The 25,042-nt window shown below is 35.8% G+C and overlaps 1 protein-coding gene across 2 annotated transcripts in view; it reads right to left on the reverse strand.

The window, feature by feature from the left end:
• Positions 1-22,788, reverse strand: part of MINDY3 (MINDY lysine 48 deubiquitinase 3) — a 105,784-nt gene extending 82,996 nt beyond the window's left edge. The window contains exons 1-8 of one of the 2 annotated variants that reach the window (XM_036761285.1): positions 22,393-22,788; positions 12,984-13,063; positions 11,445-11,505; positions 8,490-8,663; positions 5,069-5,120; positions 3,930-4,044; positions 1,625-1,698; positions 616-695 (exon numbers count right to left, since the gene is read on the reverse strand). In XM_036761285.1, the coding sequence (XP_036617180.1) occupies positions 616-695; positions 1,625-1,698; positions 3,930-4,044; positions 5,069-5,120; positions 8,490-8,663; positions 11,445-11,505; positions 12,984-13,063; positions 22,393-22,486 (730 nt within the window). In that variant the 5' untranslated portion in view covers positions 22,487-22,788. Of the gene's footprint in view, positions 1-615; positions 696-1,624; positions 1,699-3,929; positions 4,045-5,068; positions 5,121-8,489; positions 8,664-11,444; positions 11,506-12,983; positions 13,064-17,739; positions 17,754-22,392 lie in introns of those variants that run through there. The other variant, XM_036761286.1, reaches the window with a different exon arrangement.
• Positions 22,789-25,042: the final 2,254 nt, after the last annotated feature.

Here is a 25,042-nt window from a genome sequence, read left to right on the forward strand (position 1 = left end):
ATTTAAGTTTCATTTTTTGAAAGGCATCCCAGAGAAATGTGACAATGACTGTCCTACTTTCTCATGCATTCTTGAGGTAGTTCTTTCAGAAAGTCAAGCCTATTCTATTTCTAGCTGTGGCCAAATGAAAAATTGTCTTTCCTTGAGTAGATGGACTGATTAAATTATTTCACATAGAAGTTATATTCACAGTCTTATTTCTGCAACATGTAAAAGTAAATGGGGGAAAAATTGTAAAGATTTCTGAAATGAAATGATCAGATTTATTATTAGACAAATCCTAAAAATTTTAAAGTAGCAAAAACATTAACTTACAAAAAATAGGACATAGGCATTCCAAAAATTGTGGGTTTTTATAATGGTTCTCTATATACTTTTGTTTATAAAGAAAAAACTCAGTAGCTTCTCTTAGATTTTTTTAAATAATTTTAATTTAAGAAAATTAGGTAGATTATAAGTACCTCTGACCCTGTAAAGCATTCTACTATTGGGACACTCTTGTCCTCTACAAGGTAAGGGAAAGCTAGAAAACAGACAGAAAAAATAATCAATTTACACTAGACAAAAATTATACAGTCAGAAAAATATTATACAAATAACAAAAAATATACTTACTCATTCCTGAGCACTCTCTATCTCCATCCCATACATTAGAAACAGCATGCCCAGTTAGTAGAAGGTTAATTAAACTTTGGCTATTTAACATAAAAAAAACCTATAATTAATAAACAAAAACCTGGCAGCAAACAACTATTTGTTTTGAATAAAATTATTTCAAAGGCACAAAACATTTAACTTTAAGTTCTTTGTATTGAATTTTGCTATGGTGGGGGGAAGGTGGCAGGGGGTACTCTTAATTTTAAAATTTTTCATTTCTAAAATGTCACCTGATCATTAAAAATCAACACAGATAACTACTTCACAATGTACGCTGTCCTCTATATTTTATATAAATTTAAGACCTTTACAAAAGATAGTATAGTCAAGTGAAGAGAATGTTGAACTGATAATTTAATATTAAGTCCATTTACTTTCATTACTGAATATCCAAATTATCTAGAAAGAATAACTAAAGCTACTAGCTTTATTTTTGATAGTACACGCACTGAATTCATGCATGATGTCATGAAAATAGGAAGCTACTAGTATGATATATCAATGTACTGGAAAGGATTAATCTTTTTGCTCTGTTTTCTTTCCACATCTCTCAAAAATTATTTTGAATAAAGGAAACAGAATAAAATGAAAGAAGAATTAGTAAAACAGTAAAGGTTAGTGAGATGGGATGAAGTTGTTACTGATTTCCACTTTTAAGAAAGGGTAAATTTTATTTGGAAAATAAAGAAAAATATTCATCTATGAAACAGAAACAAAACAGAATTTTAAAAATCACCAGATTTCATTTTTCAAAGGCAAAAAAATCATTCTGTAAAATATGTTTAATATATGGAAGAAAACTTCATTTAAATATTTTATACATAAGAAAATTAAGTCACAAAAGACTTATGTTGATGTTCACGTTCCTGAACAACATTGTTCGTGAAAACAGTACTACTATTAACTGTCTCCTCGTACAGAGTTTTATGTTAGGTCATGACTATATTAAGACATCTTAATTCATTACCTGCCATGTCCATATACAGGATCTATCAAAGGTTCTGTTGAATCTTCAATTTCATTTTTTATGTTTTCAATACCCTAAAGAAACCAATTATTACAATTCATTGGCATATTTTTTTGAAAAATAAGATTAAAAGTGTTTTACACTGATCAATACCTAACATAAAATAAGCAAACAGGAAAAATAAATGCCTTTTTTAGTTAAAGACATCTCAAGTAGAAAGAATGAGGAACTTTATTGAAAAGGAAAACATGTCCCAAAATTATCTTTTGGGGGTCTATAAGAGGTTCCAACAAAATATATTTGTGTTACAAGAGTAAAATTATGCCCTGATTTTAAGAGGTAATAGGAAGAAAAATTAGTTACCATATTAATTTTACTTTTTGTGGGGAGGGGCAGTGAAATCTCAACTTGTGCTTTTATTGGTAGGGAAAATATGATGTAGAAACTGCTTCCACTGATACAAACTGGGAATTTAATTTGTTTGTACAGTACAAGACAGTTGCCTGGGGTCATTGAGAGGTTTGATTTGTACATGGTCATGCAGCTAGTATGCATCAAGGACAGGGCTTGAACCCAGGTCTTAACATCAACCCCAGCATTCTATTAAATATGACTCACAGCCTCTCGGTTTACATATCTAATATATCTGCTGAGGTATACATTTGATTATGGTTTCTAAATGGGAGATGCCCAAATTTCATATTTCATAAAACTATGTATTTAAAATACACATTAACTGTTCTTGGCAAAATAACTTACCCATAGTTAAAAAAAAAATGTTTACCATTAGTTATGCAGTAGAGTTAAAAAAAATGAAAGGGTTGATTCTGACTTTGTATTAATACAATCTCCTAAAAATACAGTTGAATACTGTCTAAAAAAAAAGCATGCAACTTCCTAATCCCCCAAGTAGGCTATATTTACTTATGTAACAAGTGAAGATACAAAATGTTTAATTTCCATAATTCTACTGGTCACAAAAAGAAACTCATTCAGATGATATGCTAGACTGGCATGAAGATGTAGTTGGATTAAGCTAATAGCTCTCTGCAAAAATGTAGCAACAGATCAATATCAAATGTATCTTATCTCCAACACTCAAAATACTGCAGTAAGATGCAAATACAAAGTAACCTTAAGGAATTTAACTGATCACCCACAATGCTGAAAAGCACATGGCAAGTACCAAATAGGAGAGATCACTGGATTGAAATGATCTGACAAGTCTTCACATATAAAGCATCCTTCAAGCCTGACAGGTAGAAATTAGGCAGGAAAAATGTTATAAGCTCAACATAAGATGGTCCTAGCAGTTTATAAAAATAAGTCAATGTGTAAGGGGTTCATGTATGTGAGTTGTGAGAGGTTTGAATGAAAAATTAAGTTGGGACCATCTTAGAAAGGGATTTAAAATGCCATGTTACAGAATTGTTCTCTCCTAAACAATGGGGAGAATCATGATAAGCTTTTGATCAAAACAGTAATTAGGAAAACCAATCTGAGGGTTGGGTACAAGACAGACTGGAGTGTAAAGAGATCTGAGGCAGGGAGAAAAGTGAGGAGGTAATGACTACAGTTATTACTATAAGGATCTTTACTAAGATGGTGAAAGTGGGAATTAAAAGGGGCAGATGTAGGAGATATTATGAACAAATAATCAGTGGGACTTGCTGACTGATTCAATATTGGGGTTAAAGAAGAAAGGTAAAAAGGTTATTAAGAATCATTGTGGTTTTGAACTTATACGATTCTGAGAATGACTGGCAGAAACATGGTGGCCAGGAGGAAAAATGATTTTGGGGTAATGATGAGTTCTATTTAGACTTGGAGCATTTCAGGAAATAATAGGATATTAAAGTGAAAATGATCAATAAGAAATTAAAGATGAGGAACCAGAACTGGAGAAAGAGAACAGATGGAACTGATCATTGAACTTGGACAGAAACTCAGAAAAGAAAATTTTCAGTAAGAGGCAGTGGGGAAAAGAGTCAAAATGCTTTAAAGAGATCAAAGAGAACAAACATTCAGAAAAAGCCTCTGGATTTGGTCATTAGAAAGGCAATCTCCACCAGTGACTTCACTATAGTGTCTAAGGGTGGGGAAGCCAACTCTTCAAGGGTTAAAGAGTAAGTGGATGAGGATTTCTCAATATAGTATGAAGCAGAATATAGCTGCATCTAAACTTTAAAACGAAAACATCTAAACCTTGGAACTAAATAATGTTGAATTCAGATTCATCTCTAAAAGGTAAGAAAGTACTGAACTGAAATAATAAAAGTCATAAGAATTGACTTCTTAAACAAACCTTTGTGAGTATCACAGAATACAGAAAAAGCAATACTCCAAATTTGTTTGCCCACATGGAATATTGATCCCAAATAGCTTCTTTTAGTTCAGGAAAACTTTTGAATGACCTTTTGCTGAGGAGGAAAAAAGAGAAATGAATATTAGTAATTTATTCATAAAATAGTATAAACCAACAATCAAGGAAAAGGTGGAATACTGAGATTTTAAATTGCTTTATATGTTTTAAAAACCATAACAAATAAGATACTGAGTATTAAAAAGACTCTCTTACAATCCTATCTATTAGCAGAGATGAGCTGACTATTGGTTTTACCTAACATATGAAGTTAAGACAGAAATCCTACTTGGCAGGGACCATCTCTACCTCTCTGTTCTATGCATTATAAAGGCTGGGTAATGTCTGGGATTAATAACATTATCCAATAATATATAATTTAGGAAATAACCAGCTTTATTTTGAGGCAATTGAGTAGAAAAGAATCTTGAATTTCTGATATTAAAAAAACCTTTGCTAAGCAGCATACTTGAAATGGTTAAAAAAAAAACTACTGGAAGTTTCCTATAGACATGGAATCACAGGTATAGTTTAAAAAAATTGAAATAACTTGAAATATTCAAAAAGTATTTATTGTAGATATGAAAAACCAAGTCACAACCGAGCTAATTTCAAAGAAAGTGACCTCTAAATTCTGATGCAAGCTTCATCTTAATAAATTCTAATAAGGAAGCATATCTACTCTTTTAACATGTAATAAAGAGTTTAATAAAGAGATTTGTAGTTCTACAAAGAAGTTAGGGCCATATAAATCTTTCCATTCTCTCGGGGTAAGGATATTTGCTATTTAGCATTAATTATATTTTTCCATTTTGCCTATGAAAATAGATTTCAGTGAATAATATACATTTAGATACTTAATTAGGATTTGGGTAAATCTTAATATATCAGTACACCACTACTTCCTGTCCTTTAAATACAACACAGAAAAATTATCCTTAAAGTATTCATTTAAAATCCACACTCAACAGTTTCAGTACTATGTTTTTTAAGCACCTTTCCCCTTACCATAGCATGAATGAACACCAAAAAGTAATGTGCCCACAAGATAAGTATTTTAAATGTTCCAATGTGTTACTTACTGAATTAATGAATGAAACCGCTCAAAGCCAAGCTCTTCGACAGCCAAGGCAGCTATACATAAAAGACACTTTTCAGCACTACACATGGCAAATAAATGACACAAGATACACACAGCAAGCTATAAATATTTTCAAGCTTCAAACATAATGTCTCCTATTTCCTTCCCCATCTTAAAGTTCCCAGTTTATCTTCAATTTTATTATTATATGAAGAAATAAAACATTTTGGCATTTAAATTATTGTGATTAAAATTAAGATATTTTTGACACAAATTACAAAATAGTAGCTTGATAAAAACATTTCCTTTTAATTAAGCTAAGCTACTAGGGCTTGCAGAACGTGAAGAAATTTCAGGTTAGTTTTTTGTCCAATTTATAATTGTAAGCATAAATTCAGACATGTAAATTTTTTGAATAGCCATGTTAACTAAGTTACACTTTACAATCAGCTTAAAAAAAAAAAACTACCTTTTAAAGAAAAGCAACTACCATCATTTTGTAAACATAAGATTTCTATTTTTTAAAAGTTAAAATATCTAACATTCTATTTAGTAATAAGACTGCTTTTAAAAATTACTTGTGACATCTTTTAAATTGTGTCATCCATTGCAAAATGCCCATTCATTACTATTTTTTCCTTATCTTATTAATTTTTTGTGTTTACATGCCTCAACTGTCTAGAAAAAGACACAGCATTCTGAGTCTATACAGGTTCAACAACTGCTTTAGATCTGTTTCCTTGCAATCATTCATACAACTTTTGAGTGCTTTTGTCAATTTACCTCTTTAAATTATATTTTAAGAATATGCAAATATAAATAAAAAACCAAAATAATAAAATAAAGGAAACAACATCCTTAAGCATCCTGTGCAATGGAAATGCCTCATTTCATTTAAAATAAAGAGGCCTTAAATTCTAGTATTAAAAGATAATTAGACTTAGTGAACAAGGTTTCTCAATGACCAGCTATGAAAATTACTGCTGATTCATTCTGAATTCACAGTTTAAACCTGACCTGAAGTTACATTTGGATAATACTTTGAAATCTTGTTTTCTTTTGAAAAGACAAATACTTTAGATATTTTAATAAATAAGTTGAAAGATTCATTCATATATCAAATATATCACTTATAATGGAAACGAGTTGTAATTGAACCTGAGACTCTAATATTGCAAACAAGTGTGCATTTACTAACAAGCCACAAGTATACATCACATAAGCCAGTGAAATTGGTGCGCTTACAGAGAGTAAAATATGCAATTCAGAACAAAAACCAAACAAATAGTTTATACTAAAATGTTAAAGATTGTGCCTATTTTTATACAAATATGACTAATTCTAGTGGCTAACAATCTCAATGATTTTTATTGGGGTGTATTCCATGAAAGCAGACACAAAAGAGTTAATTTAGAGTAAAGTGTAAAGCAAAAAAACCCAGCTTAGCAGGCAAGAATAATGGAAAGATACTACGGAAATACAAGAAACAGAACAAAGCATAGAAGAAGGGAAATAACAGGCACAAGAAAATATTTATGATGAAATAATATTTCACATAAGTCCAGTTTACTTTTAAGCATCTAAGATAAATTTTCAAAATTTCCTGATAAAAACAAAAACAAACCCTCCAAAATTTGGGAACTATTTTTGAGGATAAAGATAACAATATTTTAAATTTTTTTTAAAAAAAGCAGTTTCAATGAAATATCATATTGAGCTATCACTTTTAAAATGAGGCAGCAAGTACAGTAGAATATCAATTTACTACATAGAAGACTTCAGAATGACAGCAAGTATCTTGGCACTCATTTGAATTAGTCTCATTAAAAGAATATATTTGATTAATGGTCATTTAAATAAGTTTGAAACTAAATACTTTGAATACCCACATACCATCTATATCTCAAACTGAGAATATATTAACTATTTAAATGATCTTTATATGTACCCTATAAAGCAATACACATAATTGTTTCAAGATAAGTCATAAGTAGGTCTATCATTTTCACCCATCTGATAAACATTAAATTTTCCGCTTGACACATTTATCAACTACAAAAATAATCTGAATAATTTGAAGGGTCATCTTTCTGAACAGAAACAGGAAATATCTTCTTTTCATTAGTTTAATAGTGTAATACTTTATTGTAAATGCACTTGGGACAAAGACACAACAAATTAATCAAGCTCATCATGTTTTAATTTTAGAAGTGAAATGTGGTAAATAATTACATTAAACAGTAGCCATAATCCAGTGGGATGTGATTATTTAAGAATCAGGATGGATGTCATAAGGATAAAAAAATTACTTTTTAGAAATCTGGCACCCAATTTGGAGGGAGAGAGAGGAGAAGGGAGAGAGGAAAAGGACAGGGACTCAGAAAGAGAAAGGGAAGGAGAGTTTCCAAGTTTCTTTAGTACTGTGGTTTCTTTGGCTACAAATTAGAATAGTGTAAAATGCCTAAAAATAGAAAAAATATTCTACAAGACGATATGTAAAGCTGATTTTAGTATAAAAACTAAGTCTTTATAGCTATCAACTGACTTCTGTAAGAAATTTAATATCTTGAAACAAAAACATAGAAGTGGCTTCTATACCACTAGAAGATTACACATCATAAAATTCATCAATTTAGAGAATAAGTCAATTGGCTATGAAATACAGAGAGGTAGAGTCCACCTTCAGGATAAAAAAAAATAATGGATAATAAAAATAGTTAAGAATTTCTTGGATTATCAGTTTAGACACAGAAGTCACCACTCTGCATTTTGATATACTTAAATAAGGGCACTTTTAAACTTTTTTTTAATTCGCTTTTAAAATCATGTGGACAGTAATGCCAAATGTTTCAAGAAGAATTTCAGTTTTGTATAAACAATACAGACAAATAATATTGACATAATCTGCTAAGAAATGTCTTGTGGAAAATTTCCCCTAATTTTATTCTAGGAAAGATATAAAAAACACATAATTTTTTTTATGAAGTATAGTAGGTACTTTACTATAGATTATCTTAATTTTCTCTTTTGGAATGCCAAAGAAGAATGTTAATTACAAGTAAGGATGAAGGTGTATAGTAAGAGATACTTTAATAGACGGAGCTCACAGGATGAAGCTTGAAAAGCACAACAGACAGTAATGAAGAAGATAACCAGAATTAAAACATCATTGCCTTTGATAGATGCATTTTTCCTTTTTGGAAAAGTAAAAATGAAAGAGGACTACTAAAAGAAAGCTAGTGTCCTCTCTTGTCTCTAGATGAATAGAAAATTTATTCAAAAAGTATTAGTATTCAGACTTTAAATGCAGGCTTACAAATGAAGATACCCCATGAAAACAAGAATTTTTTTATTTTTTAAACTGTAAAAAGTTTAAATTAAGAGCAAAATAACACTGGGAACAAAATAAAAAAGCATCTTACAAGTATGTTCCTCTCGACAACTAGACTCAGCAGGGCCTTCAGAAATACTTGCAGTGTCTTCAGCGGTCTTTCCTCTTATCCATGCTGCCAAGCAGTAAGACCCAGAGTTGTCAGAGCAGGCAGTTTCTAAAATATCACACAGGGTATGACAAAGAAGATCCTTCCGTTCTTCCTCTAAAATTGACACAAGTTATAAAGTAGTTGTAACTACTGCCCATAAAAAAAAGATTAAACACTGTTATCTTGTCACAAATTAAAATACCATCAAAATGTATGTGTGTTTCTGTGTAGGGTTATATGTACGTCTGTCTGTCTTTATACAGGATAAATAGAAATAATTAACAGGCAAGGCAAAGGAATCAAGAGGGGATGGGGAAGGTTCTGTAGAAGGTGGGATTTTAGTTGTAACTTAAAAGACACCTCAGCAGTCAGAGTTAAGGAAGAAGATTGTTCCAGACATCAGAGACAGTCAGAAAATATGTGGCACTGAGAGGGAATGTCTTGCTTGTGGAATGGCCAGAGGCCAGTATCACTGGGTTGAACAGTACATACACATTGTGGAATAAGGTGTATGAAGACTGGAAAGGTAGCAGGAGACTAGGCTTTGAAGTGCTCTGCATGGCAAATAAACCATTTTGTATTTGGTCTTTGAGGCAATGGGAATCCCTTAGAGTTCACTGAGTAGGGTGTAACATGATCGGACCTGAGCTACAGAGAAATCACTCTAGTGGCTGAATGGAGAATGAACTGGAGTGGGGAGAGACCTGAGGAAGGCAGAGCCACCAACAGGTTATTGTGGTAATCAAGATGTGAGGTGATGAGGGCTTGCACCAGAGTAAGGACAGTGTCAGAGGAGAGAAGAGGAAGTGTTCAAGAGATGTTGCAAAGGTAAAATAGATAGGTCTTGGCAACAGCTTGGATATAAAGGGAAAGAGTGAGAAATCCAGCATGACTCCTAGGCTGGGAGCCTGAGGGACTAGGAGAATGGTATTGTCCTCAACAGTAACTGAGAAGGTAGGAGGTGAGAAGGACTTGGGGGAAAGATAATGTGTTACATTTTAGATAAATAGAGTTTAAGATGTCTGCTGGACACCCAAGAGATGTCTGAAAGGCAGCTGGAGGTCTGAGACTGGAAGTCAGCAGAGAATTTGTGGCAGGATAGGTAGATTTGAGAGTCATTAGCATAAAGGTAAATAAAGTGCTGGGCCTGGAGTCAGGGAAACCTGAGTTCAAATGTGGTTTCAGACATATACTAGCTGTGTGACCCTGGGCAAGTCACTTAACACCATTGGCCTCAGTTTCCTCATCTGTAAAGTGAACTGGAGAAGGAAATGGCAAGCCACTTTGGTATCTTTGCCAAGAAAACCCCAAATGGGGTCATGAAGAATTGGATATGACTGAAACACCTGAACAACAAGCATAAAGATGGTAATTAAATCCACAGGAGCTGATAGGACCCAGGACAGAACCTTGAGAGATATCTACTGTTAGGGGGTATGATCTGGAGGAGAATCCACCAAAGAAGACAGAAAAGGAGTGGTCAGACAGGCTGGTGGTGATATAGGAGGGAGGGGCGTTCTGAAAACCTAGAGAGAAAAGAGTATCAAGGAGGGGAGAGTGATCAACAATGTCAAAGGCTGCAAAAATGTCAAGGAGAATAAGGATTGAGAAAAGGCCGTATTACTGACCGGAGAGAGCAGTTTTGGTAGAATGATAAGGCCAGAAGCTAGATTTGAGGGTTTAGAAAGAGAGTGAAAGGAAAGTAAGTGGAGGCATCTATTGTTGGCAGCTTTTTTGAGGAGTTTGGCTACAGAGGACAGAAGAGATACAGGATGATAGCAGGGATGAATGGTGGCAACAAAGGAGGGAAGAAGTAATGAAAAGAGAAAATTTCTTTTCTGAAATGTTTTTATAAATTAAAGGGACAAATTAAGGAATTCATGCAGTGTTCTAAATTATGGGGAAATTGCAGTGTATATGAGTGTGTATTAGAAATACTACAAAATTTTAAGTAGTCACTGACTGATCACATTTTCAGAATATTATGTTTGTTTTTAAAGGTGTTCATGTTTCATTTTCTACTTCTTTGTAGCGCTCATAAAAAATAGGCTCAGTCAACCAATTGACACGCATTTGTTAAGTGCCTATGAGAGGATTCTGGGAAGCAAGGTTTAAACACCTGATACCGTGACATGTGACATCTCCAGTTATGGAAGGGCTGCCAAGCCTGTAATATCTACAGTATAAAGGTAAGATTCAACCAGGATCTTTAGTTAAAACCATGGTATTTGGAAATCTAGAAAAAAAAAGCACTTTTATATTTGGAACCCATGTATTCTGAAAGGGATTTGAATTTGAATATCATATCTGTTTTAAAAGAGTTATGTCGACACTAGAATTTTTTGCTTACCGAAAGTATGCATTACCATGTCTTGTAAAAATTTTGTATTTATAGTCAAGTATGTATTCAGTGGTAAAACAGCAATTATATGTGAATTTAGAAAAATTACATATTCTTTGTATTTCTTAATATAATTTTACTGTTTTATAAATATTTTCAAATGAAAGACTAAATAGGAAAAGTTATAAATTAAGAAAATCTTATTTTAGAGTAAGAACTGTGGATTTTTTTTTTTTTTGAGATCTCAGTTAAGGTTGAATGGTGCACTGGAAAGAGTATATGGTATAGACCAAGAATACATATGCGTCTGAGTCTCAGTACTGTCTACTAACTGTTGTTACAAGTTTTGTTTTCTTAGTCTCAGTTTCCTCATCTGTAAAATTAGGATAATACCTAATTGGTCAGCCAAACTGGGAATCAACTGAGAAAATGTATTTTGTAAAATGTAAAAACCTATTTTTTAAAAGTGATATAATTATAATATACTTGTTGATTAGGTAAATGCATTTAAAATAAGTTTAAAAAATCAAGATGAATAATTATTAAAAAAATACCTTGGCAATCTCTCCAAGAAGACTTTTCAGAAGTAAACAATAGCTTCTTCAAAAGAAATGCCTTTATGAAATTAAAGCAACAATTATTAGGATACATAAACATAGCAAAAACTCAAATGTCAATCTCTAATTTTAAAGTATAAGTGATGTAACTCATTTCTCTGTTCAGATCTTTTAATTATGCTTTAAAAGTTTTTGCTGAATTGAAATTTCCCCAATGTGAAATATACTTTTAGCTTTTTTTATTAGAACTGACTTTTTTATTAATAAAATCGATTTAAAGTTATAGCTATAGCATTGACAAGTTCAAAAACACTGTAATTGCATATTATATACTTATGTATTACATAAGATGATATATTTTGTGTATACATTATACATTTATATAATACTAGCTCTTTTTTCTGTCAGCCATGTTAGCTCAACAAATGGAAACAAAGGAAGGCAAGAGGCTTAACAATCACGTGTTTTCTTTGGACTTCTCCATCATGTCCCCAGGAACCTCATCATCCCAGAAAGACCGCATCAACCTTTGTACTCACACCACATCAATATCTTCTGCCTCTAGCACTCCTCCGACTGGAGAGTGAAGAGCTCCTCTTAAAAATTCCATTTTAAGGAGGGTGCCCAGGCCAGCCGTCTATTCTCCACCCACCTTCCCTTTCACTTTCCTTTTGTGTTGTCTTCCTCAGTAGATTATAAGCAACTTGGGGACAAGGATTTTCTTTTTTGTATCTGTATGCCAAGCATTTAGCATAGTGCCTGGCACGTAGCAGGTACTTAGGAAACTTTTATTGACTGACTAATCTATAATATAAGTTGCTATCTGTACATAGTAAGCAGACTGGTATACTGGAAAATATGCTGGTCTTGGTACTAAAAAGATTTGAGTCCTAACTCTGCTTAGTTCTGTGACCAGGAACAAGTCATGTTGCCTCTCTGAAGCTCAGTTTCCCTATCTCACATGGTTGTTATGAATCTCAAATAAGATAACAGCGAAAAGGTACTTTGCAAACTTTTAAGTGCTACGTAAATAAAAATCTGTTCCTATCATGGTGAAGTATAGTATAAATAAATTTCTCTTTACGTATTCAAAGAAGTGCATGTATGGACACTGAAAGCACACATTACAAATCAGCATTTTTCCCCTTTAGGCTTATATAGCAACTGATACAGACTCAAGTTGACTGAGAGCCTTATGTCCATGATTAACAGTTATACAGACTTTTGTAACAAAAACATGAGAGGCAGTGTGGCATAGGAATAATGGCTAGAGGGCCAGCCTTGAAGGCAAAAAGACCAGGGTTCAAGATTTGCTTCTGACACATCACTGGTTGTGTGACCCTGGGCAAACAACTTAACTTCAATGCCTCAGGAAGCTTTCTAGAATTGTAAGTTATGGGTGAAATGCCCAGAGATATACACACTGCTTATGCAACCACAGGCCCAGACTAACCCCTTACAAAAACAAACAACCCCCAGATTTAACACTGAGTCTTCTCACCATGCATTTTGTAAATCATCACCAGCACATGTTACCTGAACAGGAGCAATAACTGCACAGGGTCCACCTTCAAATTGTTCCAGCGCAGAACCTTCTGATTCACTAAACACAAAGCCTAAAAATAAAAATAAATAAAATGTTTAAAAAATATCACTAAATGTTTCTATGAGAAACATCATTCATCAGAGTAAGCAGAATATCTGTGGAGTTAACTGATTAGTGGAGTAAAAGTGGAGATACCTCAAGGTTGGAGACACCTCAGGTCTATTGATCACACAGCTATTGGTAGCTGAGTCTAAACAATCTGATTACTCTCTGTGTCTTGATTTTCAATTTGTAAAATGAAGAGAATAAATGGGATAACATATAACAGACTTTCATTAACTTGGATTTTAAAATATAATAAAAATGGAGAAACTCTCCATAGTATTGGCTGCTCTATTTTATCTTCTTCACTGCTTAGAAGAAAAGGGGTATGAGCTTTTTGGTCACTTTTGACATAGTATTTTGACTTTTCAAAGCCTACCAAGAAACACTAACAGCCATACATTCATCTTTTAACACTGAGCCATATTCCCTAAAATAAGAATGTAGTGTTAAAGAATAATAATGATGATGATGATGATGATAGCTCGCACATACGTAGCACTTTATTGTTTGCCACATAGTCCCTCCTTTGGTCTTCATAATCCAGTGATGTAGATGCGATTATTATTTCAATTTTACAGCTGAGGAAATTGAGACAGATGGTAAGTACGCCTCGGACCTTCCTGAGTTGGGCAAAGAAACGGCAGAGGGCCTTGACTACCTTTATCTACAATCATCATTGTTGCCTCTTCTGGGGATTACAAAAGCTGTTTGGTCTAACATAAACGTCCTACGCAGCCACATCTGTAAAACAGCCAGGGGTCTAGTACATGTATATTGGTATTGGAATGGTTTCATTCTTTATCAGCGATCTCATGAACTTCTCTCAATCTTCATCCTTCTTGACCTCTGTAGCTTTTGTAGGCGGGGGAGGGAGGTAAAAGAAGGCTAGAAAGGTAGGCAGGAGGAGGTTACAGGCTTTGAAAGTCCTTGTTGATCCTGGAAGTGACAGGGAGCCACTGGTGTTTATTAAGGAGGGAAGTCACACGGTCAGACTTGAACTTCATGAAGCTTACTGTGACAGCTAAATGGAGGATAACTAAAGTGGGGAGAGATTCATAGCAGACAAACCAACCACTAGGCTACTGCTATAGTCCAGATATGAGATGAGGGCCTACACCAGGGTGGCAGTAACGTCAGAGAACAGATGAGGTCATATATGAGAGATGTGATGAAGCTAAATAGCCTTTTGCAGTAGATTATATACTGAGGGATGAGGGAAAGGAAGTCAAGTATGACACGTAGGTTGCAAGTTTGAATGACTGGAAGGATGATGGTGTCCTCAACACTAAAAAGGAAGTTAGGAAGAGGGGAGGGTTTGGGTGGAAAGATAATTCAGCTTTGGATGTGCTAAGTTTAAGATGCCTATAGGACATCCAGTTCAAGATGGCCTATATGCAGTTTGAGATATAAGTTTGGAGGTTAGGAAAGAAGTTAGGGGTAAATAAGCATGATGTGAGAATCTTCATCATGGAGATGATAACGGAATCCATGAAAGCTGATAAAATTGTCAACTGTGATCTAGTGGGAGATGAGAAGAGGATCTAGGACAGAGCCCTGGGGGATACCCAGTCAGTGGAGGTCAGCTACTGGATAAAGATCCATTAGTGGAGACTGAGAAGGAGGAGCCAAATAGGAGAAGAACCGGGATAGAGTAGCACAATGAAAACTTCTGAGTTATCAAGGAGAAGAGGCTGATTAACCCTATCAAAAGCTACAGACGTCAAGAAGAATGAAGATTGAGAAAAGGCCATTAGATTTAGCAAAGACATCACTGATAATTTATTTATTAGTTTTGCTGAACTTCCTTTTTTGCCTCTCTTTTGTTCTTTATTACAAGAAACAGCTCTTTGGGGAAGAAATATGTTTGGAAATTAAGCTGATATAAAAATCAGACATCAGTAAAAACTTTAAACAAAAGAGTTGAGTTGCTGCCATATGAGGGTCATTTAAAGGAACTCAGGCTATTTAACTCGGAGAAAAAGAATCTTAAGGACATGATAACAGTATGTCAGTACTGAAGAACGGTCAATTAGAAAAGAGATTAGACTTGTTCTGCTTGATCCCAGAATGCTGAACTAGGAGCAATGTGTAGAAGTTGAAAAGAGGCAAGTTAAGGTTTGATTTAAATGACCTGTTTCAAACCACCAGAGGTATCTAAACCCCACTTTTAAGTTTTATTGTTGCCTTTTGTTTTTATATCCCAGGGACTACACCATGATCCCTCCTCTCCCATTGAACCCTACCTTGTAATAGAAACATTTTAGTAAACTGATCAACAGAGTGACTATGCCCCATAGTGTGTAAACATAATCTACATCTCAAGGCCCTCCCCTCTCTATTAAGGGAAGAGAGAGAGTGTTTTAACTAGTTTTTTCCAGTGGGGAAAGGAGAGAGTAATAAGCATTCATTAAGTACCTACTATGTGCCTGGAACTGTGCTAAGCACTTAACAAAAATCACTTCACTTGATCCTCACAACAACACTAGGAGGTAGGTGTGAGCCCAGATATGAATTCAAGTCTTCCTGACTCAAGGTCTAGCATTCTATTCACTATACCACTTAGCAGTTTCTTACCCGAGTTGGTCATTACAATTAATTATATCTCATGGCTTTTTAATGGTGTTTTTCTTTATATTTTGTAGTCATTAGATAGTTTGTTTTCTTGTTTTTATGTTGTTCTGCACCAGTGCATACATATCTTCCTATGTTAGAATTTAAGTTATCAGAAAAAGATGTGATAGCCAACTTTTTCATAAACTTTAGGTGGGAAGATATGCCAAAGATATGAAAAATAATATTTTCCCTTGAAAAATACACTAAGTGAACTGATAATGAATGAAGTAAGGAGTACCAGGAATACAAAATGACTTCAACAATGTATGGGAAAAAACATGAAACTGAATGTTGCATAATTATAATGAAGCTTGATGCTCAAGAGAAAATAATGTATCTTCCTCCCAACTTTACTGCAAAATTGGAGGAAATCTGTCAATAAATATTAAGCACCTACCCTTTGCCAAACACTGCTAATCCCTGGGGGATATAAAGAAAGGCAAGAGGTAGCCCCTGCCCTCAAGGAGCTTACAGTCCTCTAATGAGGGCGACGACATGCAACAAATAGCTACAGGATAAAGTGGAAATAATAAACAGAAGGAAAACACATGGTAGCAACTCAAGGTCCTTCAACAGCCATAACTGCCCACTGTACAGTGGTAAAAAAAAAAACAAAAAACACTGGACTTATAGGAAGTAGACCTTTAATCAAATCTTGCTTCTTTCACTTCTTACCTTGTCTAACTTTGGGTATCTCACTTAAACTATCTGGACCCCAATTTCCTCCCCTATAAAATGAGGGAGTTTGACTACATGGCCTCTAAGATCCCTTCTAGCTCTAAATCTATGATGCCTATTATTTTTCTCTAGTCATTCTCCACTTCAACTATGAGTTTCCCAAAATATGGAAAGCAGAACTGAACACAAGATATGATCTCACTAGGGTAGAGTACAGAGGTATTATCACTGTCCTGGACACTAGACTTCGATTAATGCAGCCAAAGCTTACGTTAACTTTTAAGCTTTCGTTAAAAACACTATTTATTCATAGTGAGCCTGAAGTCCACTAAAATACCCTTCCCTGCCTATCTCTTGTCTTGTATTTGTGAAATTGATTTCATGATTATTAAAAGCTTTACATTTGTCATTTTTTTTTTAACAAATCATTATTTTATGTCCTTTTCTGCACTTTTTTGGTATTTTTTTTTTTGCATCTTAAATGTTTTGATGCCCTTTTTTGAGAATCTCTATCATTATCCACTATTTTGTCTCTAGCCTTATATAGAAGCTTTCCCTTATGATATATATTTTTTAAGTAAAACAAATCAAGACACTGGCTATGTCTATTAAACTTCATCATACAGAGCTCAATGTTCTGGCCTATCAAATACTTTTTGTATCCTGACTTTATCATGCAGTGTGTTGGCTATTTCTCCTAGCTTATGCCACCCGCATGTTTGATAAAAATACTATATGTACACAATATATGTATATGTTATATATATGTGTGTGTATATATACATAATTTACTATTTGCATTATATATTTACAACATATACTATGTAGGTATATGTTTACTATCTATAATGTCTGTCATATATGTAAATACATATGTGTATATATTTTATCTACATCTCTAGCGTACACACATTGCCTATATTCAAGTCACTGATAAAGGTATTAAAACAGCACAGAGACAAGAAAAGATTTCCAGAGTATTCCACTAAAGACAAACTGCCAAGTTACCATCAAACTATGTTTCTGTCCTGTCACTTAATGAATTCCCTACCCACCTACTTAACCTATCAGCTAGCCCACATTTCTCCATCTTGTTCACAAGATTAATTATCAAACATTTTGCTAATATTTAGGTAAACATACACCACCCCTATGGCATTCTTCTGACACTAGCTAACCCTGTCCAGAACAAACAAACAAAAGGAATGAGATTGGCCTGGCAAGGTCTATTCTTGACAAAGTTATGCTCGATCTACAGGATCGGTTTCATTTCTAGATATTCATGAAAATAATTTATAGTAATTATGAAAATAATAATTCTACCAGTAAACAAAGTCAAAGATCACTCACCTACAATGCAATTGCAGGCACATAGATGTCTATATTATGAATACATTTCAAGATTGCTCCACTTGGTGAGCCAGTGACACTTCTAGAAGAGAAATATCATCTAAACATGGTCTTAAAAAAACTTATTTCTAAAAAATAAAAATCTCATATCTGTCAATTGTTTCTTAATGATGGCTCCAAGATCTGAATGCAGTCCAATGCTAAGTACCATTATATATTTATGAAACAATGCCAGAGTTGATGTCAGAACACTAATGCAGCATTTTAAGTGCTATAAAGTGGAGTCTTATTGTCTGCTCAGACATCCCAGATGACTGCTGGAGTAATCTCTGGCAGCTGGAACTTCAAAAAATAAATAAATAAAACATACAAAAGCCTACTCCAAACCTCAGTGTAACAAATTTAATCACTATATATATATATATATATATATATATATATATGTACACATATGTATGTTCAGTTACCCTGAAATATTAACAATGTTTGGAATTGCTCATCTGAAGCATTTTATTCTGTTAAGTATTTTTCTAAGTGAATATGAAACATTATAAATTCTGAAGTGGTACTTATTAAATTATTCCCTGTAAGGACACCTAACCTGTCTAATATCTCAATAAGCCCTTTTCAGCAATTTTATAAAAACAACCCTGTATCTTCAAAATAATTCCAATAGCCCATTAGTTATTCATATAATAATGCCAAAACATATGCACTTTTCAATTTGATTAAAGTCCAGTTCAAGACTTAAGGAATGTTAGAATAGCAGATAAGTGGCCTGCACTTAGTAGAAGAATGGCCACAATTATTTCACCTACCCAGAGGACCATAAGTTACCTCCTCAAAAAAAAAATGAGATTAATTAATAGTGGTACTACTTACCTCACCCAACTATGAGGAAAGCATTCTGCAAACCTTAAAGCATTGAAAATGAAGTAGTTGTAGTTGTTACTTAGGTGTCTGTGACTGTCAAAGAAAACTTGAGAGCATAAGCATTTCTTTCAGGACTGGAAATACATTAGGGTGGAACTGTCCAATGCAGAAGAACACTGCTACATGAAAACGATATGGTTCTTAACTATTAGTCTTCTTAAAAGCCTGTCAAGCCCAATTTTATTTTACATTTTATAGGGCATATATGAGAGAAAATATTCTTGAAAATACTAGATTTGGAGACAATGAGATTATAAAATCCTTGAGGACAAGGGCACCAATCTAACCTCTCTTATCCTCAGTTACCTAATCTGTAAAATAAGAGGGTTGGGCTAGATGGTTTCTAAGTTACCTTTCCAGTCTAAAAACCTATAATCTCTGATCTTTGGCAGAGCCCACAATTAAATTATTTCACATTACAATAACCAAACCGTGAGTTTACCTTAACAGTTCAAAACAAAAGTTTAATATTTCCATATTTTAGCAGGGTAAAACATAAAAAAAAATGTTTTGCACAGATTGGATGGTCAGTAAGTGTTGAAGCAAGCAAAATAATGCTTCCCTTTAAAAGCTTTAATATAGTTTTTTTTCCCCCTATTTCAACACTATACCTAAATATCGTCAGTTTTATTCATGTTTGTTATAAAAATGCAAAGACCCCAAAGGATAACTAATTAAAAGGGAAACAGAATTTAAGATAAGATTTGAAAACGCAAGATTTTAGACCAAATAATTATATCCCATCAAGTGATATCTGGTCCACAATTATACTGAGCAATTAGAAATTCCATCAAAACAATGAGATGAAAATGGCACAGAAAGTAAGGAGAGCTGTATTCTAGTTATGGTTCTAGAACCATAATGATTTGATATCAGCTCAAAAGAGGTCTTCAGTGCCCTTAGGGATCTATGCTTTGTCCTATGCCAAGCATAAGCATTTTGATCAATGAGTTATATGTAAAGGTATAGATGGCCTGATTACAATCACTCAAAAAAAAGCACTTATTAAGTTTGCAGATGAAACAACACCAACAAACAATTCTAAGACAGTCAGGATTCAAAGATTTTGATAGGTTAAAACGTTGGGCATAAGATTTATTCAATGAGTATTTAAATACCTACTTGTGCCAAGTACCATGCTAGCACAAGGGATATAAAGACAATAACTACACACATACACATAACAAATACAAAGTAATTTTGAGGAGTAAGGGCACCACTAAGAAAGAAAGAAGGTAGAATCAGTATAGGTCTCATGCAAGAAAGGAGTTAGGGATTCTAAGGAAGAGGCAAAGTATTCCAGGTATGGAGGACAAAAGGCACAGAGGTGGAGGATGTTTTAAAGGGTAAAGAGAATAGCAATTGATCCAGTTTAAATGGAAACAATTTAGTAAAGGGACTCAAGTTTATGTCATATACTGATCAGTTGAAGAAGCTGGGGAAGTTAACAGTGGAGGAGACTGGGATGCGATTAACTGTGTTCATGTATTTTAAGGGTTGTTATATGGAACAGAGATTAGACTTTTTTCTTCCTGTCCCCAGAAGGCTGATCTAGGACCAAGGTGTAGAAGCTTAAAAAAAAAAAAAACTAAAAAAACCAAAGCATAGTTAGGCTCAATTAAAGGAAAAATTAGCTAATCTAGCCATCAGAACTATCAAAAAGTGGAATGGCTCCTTCCTAAGAGGGTAGTGTGTTCCCTCTCACTGATTTAAACACATGAACAGTTAGTATGGTACAGAAAGGATTCTTGTTCAGGCATGAATTGGATTATTTGGCCATCTGGGGATCCTTCCAATCCTGAGACTCTACGATTCTACCACTAACTAGAGGTGTGACTTTTGGACAAGCCATTTAACCTGGGGAGATAACCAATTCCTAATCTTTCACTGATCACTACCCTAGGAATTGAGGTTAAATAAAAATCAGCTATCCTAAAATGAGTGGGGGAAAAGATGGAGTAGAGTATCTCTAAACTTCTAACTCTATAATACCAAGTTCTCATTTTGAAAGACGCTAAAACAATGCCAAGGAAAGAAATATTGTTTTTCTTTATGATGTATATTCTCAGTATAAGTTTTCAATTTTAAATGTTCAACAATCACTTATTTGTATCACAAATGTGCTGTTAAAAAAAAAAAACAACAACAACAACAAACCTCAGATGCCCAAAATGTGTTCTCAAAAGCAACACAAACTTTTACCCTCATCCCAAGAAATAGAGTTCCAAATGTGCTCTGGCAAAATTACCTCAGTACTGAGGGAGCTGCTTGGCGTCCTAGGCTCCCTTGGACTCTGAAAATAAAACTCCACACCCCTTCTTAGTAGAGATGTAATGCATCACAAGAAACAGCCTTGCCCTCTCATCCAGACTTTGCAGGCCATGATGTAGTGTAGTTCTATATCCTGTACCACGCCTTGAACACTAGTGACACACCCACAAACAATTACAACAGGCAAGCGGTAATAAAACAGATTCCTCTGACCACCCACCCACCTTCTCTTATTTCCCTCCTCCCTTGATACAACAGGTAGAATCTACCTTAAAACACTGTAAGTCACCACGTAGAGGAAGCTGATTTGCACGGCAAAGTGCAGAACAAGACTTCTATTAACCTCAGCCTAGAACCGAGTCATTTATTTATTGAAATTGATGAGGATGCAAAATCCGGACCAGAAGTTATTAACTTCAGCCTAAAACATTCTAACTATGCATTCATTTTTATAGGAAACTGGTGGGAACAAAACGTAGACCAAAAGTTCTTAACCTTAACAGAAAACAACCCAACTAAATTACCACCCCGCCTTTTTTTTTAAATGGGAAACTGCTAAGGGTGAAGAGCTTGGAGGTTAACCTTTGCCTAAAACATTCGAACTAAGTCACTTTTTTTTTTCATAGGAAACTGGTGTGGACAAAAAGTTTTGACAAGGGGACCTTAACCTAAGCCTAGAATACTCCAACTAAGTCAACCTTTATAGGAAACTGACGACTCAAAGTGTAGTCAAGGAGTTCTTAACCTCCTAAAACAATCCAACTAAGGCGCTCATTTTTACAGGAAACTGGTGTGGACACAAAGCGCTGACAAGAAGTTCTTAACCATAGCCGCCCTAAAACAATCCAAGTAGGTCAATTTTTTTTTTTTTAAGATTGGAAACTGACGTGGATGGAGTGTCGACAAGAACAATCCAACTAAGTAGACCTTTTACAGGAAACTGACCTAGATGCAAAAGTGCAGACCTGAGATTCTTCACCTTTTTGTATCATGCTCCGCTTTGGCAGTCTGTTGAAGCCTCTACAGACCCTTCTCGGAATGGTTTTCCTTTGGACTGGGAGCTCCCTGAGAGCAGGGACATTTTGTTTGATTTGCCTTTCTTTGTATTCCCAGTGCTTAACAAGGTGCCCGACACATCGCAGGGGCTTACTTAATGCTTGTTCACTTGATTAAATGTACAATGTGAGTAGGATTACAAAGGTAATCAATTATACGGACGTAAAGTTATCTTTTTTAAGTTCCCGGACCGAGGTTAACTGAGCAGCGCTCCCGTAGCCAGCCCACACCACCGCCCTCTCGGCACCGGCAGATCCGCCCCGAGTGGGGTGGGGTCGGGTCCCGGAGGTCCAGCACCTGCCGGCCCCGCGCCGGAGGGGTGGCGGCTGAGGGCCCAGGCTGGGGGGCGGCCAGCCCCGCCGCAGAGGGGGAGGGGCGCGGGCCCCACGGTACCTTGAGTCCAGCGGCAGAAGATGGTGTCGGAGAGGCCGGGGCTGGTCTTGGGGCCCCACACCAGCTCCATCAGCTCTTTCGTCAGTTCGGACATGATGAGGTGCCGGCGAGCGGGTTTTCGCTTCCAGGCCTCCCGCCCCGAAACATGGGGATTGGGGAGGCTGGGAAGGCTCGGGCTGAGGCAGCGGAGGTGAAGGGGCGGAGAAGGAAGAGGAGGAGGAGGAAGAGAAGAGGAGGAACGAAAAAAGAAGGAGAAGGAGGAGGAGGACCGGGAGGAGGGTGGAAGCGACCCGGTACTTCTGCACAGGATCCGGCGCCTGTCAGCCAAGCCACCGCGCCGAGTTTCCGCAGGACCGGAAGTTCTCCTCCGCCACTTCCTCCCTTTTAGCCCCACCCACCGGTCAGAGCTCGGGAGGCGGTGACAGCTTCGGCGCTCCCTCCCCGGAAGCGGAAATGACGACAAGAGAGCTTGCGGCGCTAGTTTCCTCTTGATGGTGGAGGAGCTGGCCGGCCATCTTCCACCTTTGGCTTAGGGTGAACCGAGATTGGCACGAGGTGGGGGAATTTGTTTGGGGGACAGCCATAGCTTCCGTCCTTTTCTCCCTCTCTCTCTGTCTCCCATCCTCTCCCGCCCCCTACAGCGCTTCAGCCATCCCCCTACAGGGAACACCTTCCAAGGCTCACCTGGGGGAGCTCCCTTAGTCTATAAGAGTATTATTATTAATAATAATAATAATAATGTTGTACAGTCATGTCTGACTCTTTATGATCCCATTTGGAGTTTTCTTGGCAAAGACACTGGAGTGGTTTGCCATTTCCTTCTCCAGTACATTTTACAGATGAGGAACCTGAGGCAAACAGGGTGAAGTGACTTGCCCACCGTCACACATGTTGGAAGTGTTTGAGGCCAGCTTTGAACTCACAAAGATGAATGTTCCTGACTCCAGGGTCAGCACTATCCATTGTGTCACCTAGTTGTCTGAATAATAATAATAGCTTTCATTTATATAACACTTTAAGGTTTGAAAAGGGCTTTACAAGTATTTATACTCATAACAACCTGGGAGGTAGGTGCTCCTACAGAATAATAAGAAATAATCCTCATTTTTACAGAAGAGAAAACTCGAGGAAGATATTGTCCAGGTTTTCTGTTTGCCACTGTGGAAACAGTTTTCATCAAAAGAGAACATAAAAATTGAAGAGAGAAGGATGAGGATGGCTGAGGTGAAAGGCGGAGGTTGAAAAATAATCAGACACAAATTAGGCATCTTAATTAACCTTGTTAAAGGATGGATATGTCCCTGACCATTGAAGAATCTGATTCCTCCTTTGTGCTCTTTCTTCATTTTACTGAATTGTGAATGTTAGGTATTGGCAGTGGCAGTAGTAGGAGCAGTTAGCAGTTGTAGTAGTGTGACTTATGGTGGTATACTGAAAAAAGAGCCAGTTGGAGTCCAAAAGACCTGGGTTCAAAATCTTTGACACCTACTGGTTGAGTAACCATGGGCAAGTCATTTAATTTCTCAGTGCCCCCAAGCAACTCTTGTAGAAAGAACCTCTAAATTCGGAGCCATGAGACTTGAATATGAATCTGAGCTCTGTCACTTTCTGTTGAACCTAGACTGGTCACAACCTCTAGGAATCCTCAGGCAATTCTATTGGAAAGATCTCATCCACATAGATTTGAATCCAAATTGCATTCTACCTTTCAGTGCTTGTGTGGGGCAAGTGCCAAACCCTGTGGGCTCCTGCTTCCTCAGGTGGTATTTGGACTATGTGACCTACCTCTGAGGTTTACAAGCCTAATTCTACAAGCCTATAAATTGCAAAATGGTTGCTCCTATATTTACTATTTAAACTTAAATGTGAATTGTCATTGGTTTGGTGTGTGGCTATAAGGTAATAACATTGGGTCAGGTGACAAAGATTAATTCAGAAGCAGTTGTTAAAGATAGGCAAATATGGGAAATGAAAGTATTCTAAAAGTAACGTGAAGTCAAGTTGTCAACAAGCATTTATTAAATCCCTACTATGGGTTGGACGTTTGCTAAGTGTTTGAGGATTCAAAGAAAGGAACAAGTGAAAACAAACAAAAACAGTCCCTACACTCAAGGAGCTCACAGGCTAGTGGAGAATATGTTAGGCAAAAAACTATGTACAAACAAATTGGAAGTATTCTCAGAGTTAAAGCACCAATATTAAGGGGCACCAGGAAAGGCTTATTGCAGACGGGGAGATTTTAGCTGACACTTAAAGGAAGTCAGGGAGGCCAGGAAGTGGAGTAAAGGAGACAGAGAGAATTTCAGATATGAGAGACAGCTAGTGAAAATGAATGGTTGGGAAATGGAGTATCTAGTGCAAGAAGCCCAGGGTCATTGGATCATAGAATATGTGTAAGGGAGTAAAGTCTAAGAAGACTGAAAAGATATGAACAAGACTTTGAGGAAAAGAATTATGGAGGGATGACATGTGATATAGTTAGACCTACATTTTAGGAAGACACTTTGATAACTGAGTGTCAGATGGACTAGGGAGGGGAGAGACTTGAGGCAGAGAGACCAACCAGAAACTCATGGAAGTAGTCGAGGAGCAAAAGGGGAAAGCATTTGATCTATAGTTTTCTTTATTATTGTTTTGGGATGAATCAGGA

This window comes from Trichosurus vulpecula, chromosome 5, assembly GCF_011100635.1.
Source record: "Trichosurus vulpecula isolate mTriVul1 chromosome 5, mTriVul1.pri, whole genome shotgun sequence".
Lineage (NCBI taxonomy): Eukaryota > Metazoa > Chordata > Mammalia > Diprotodontia > Phalangeridae > Trichosurus > Trichosurus vulpecula.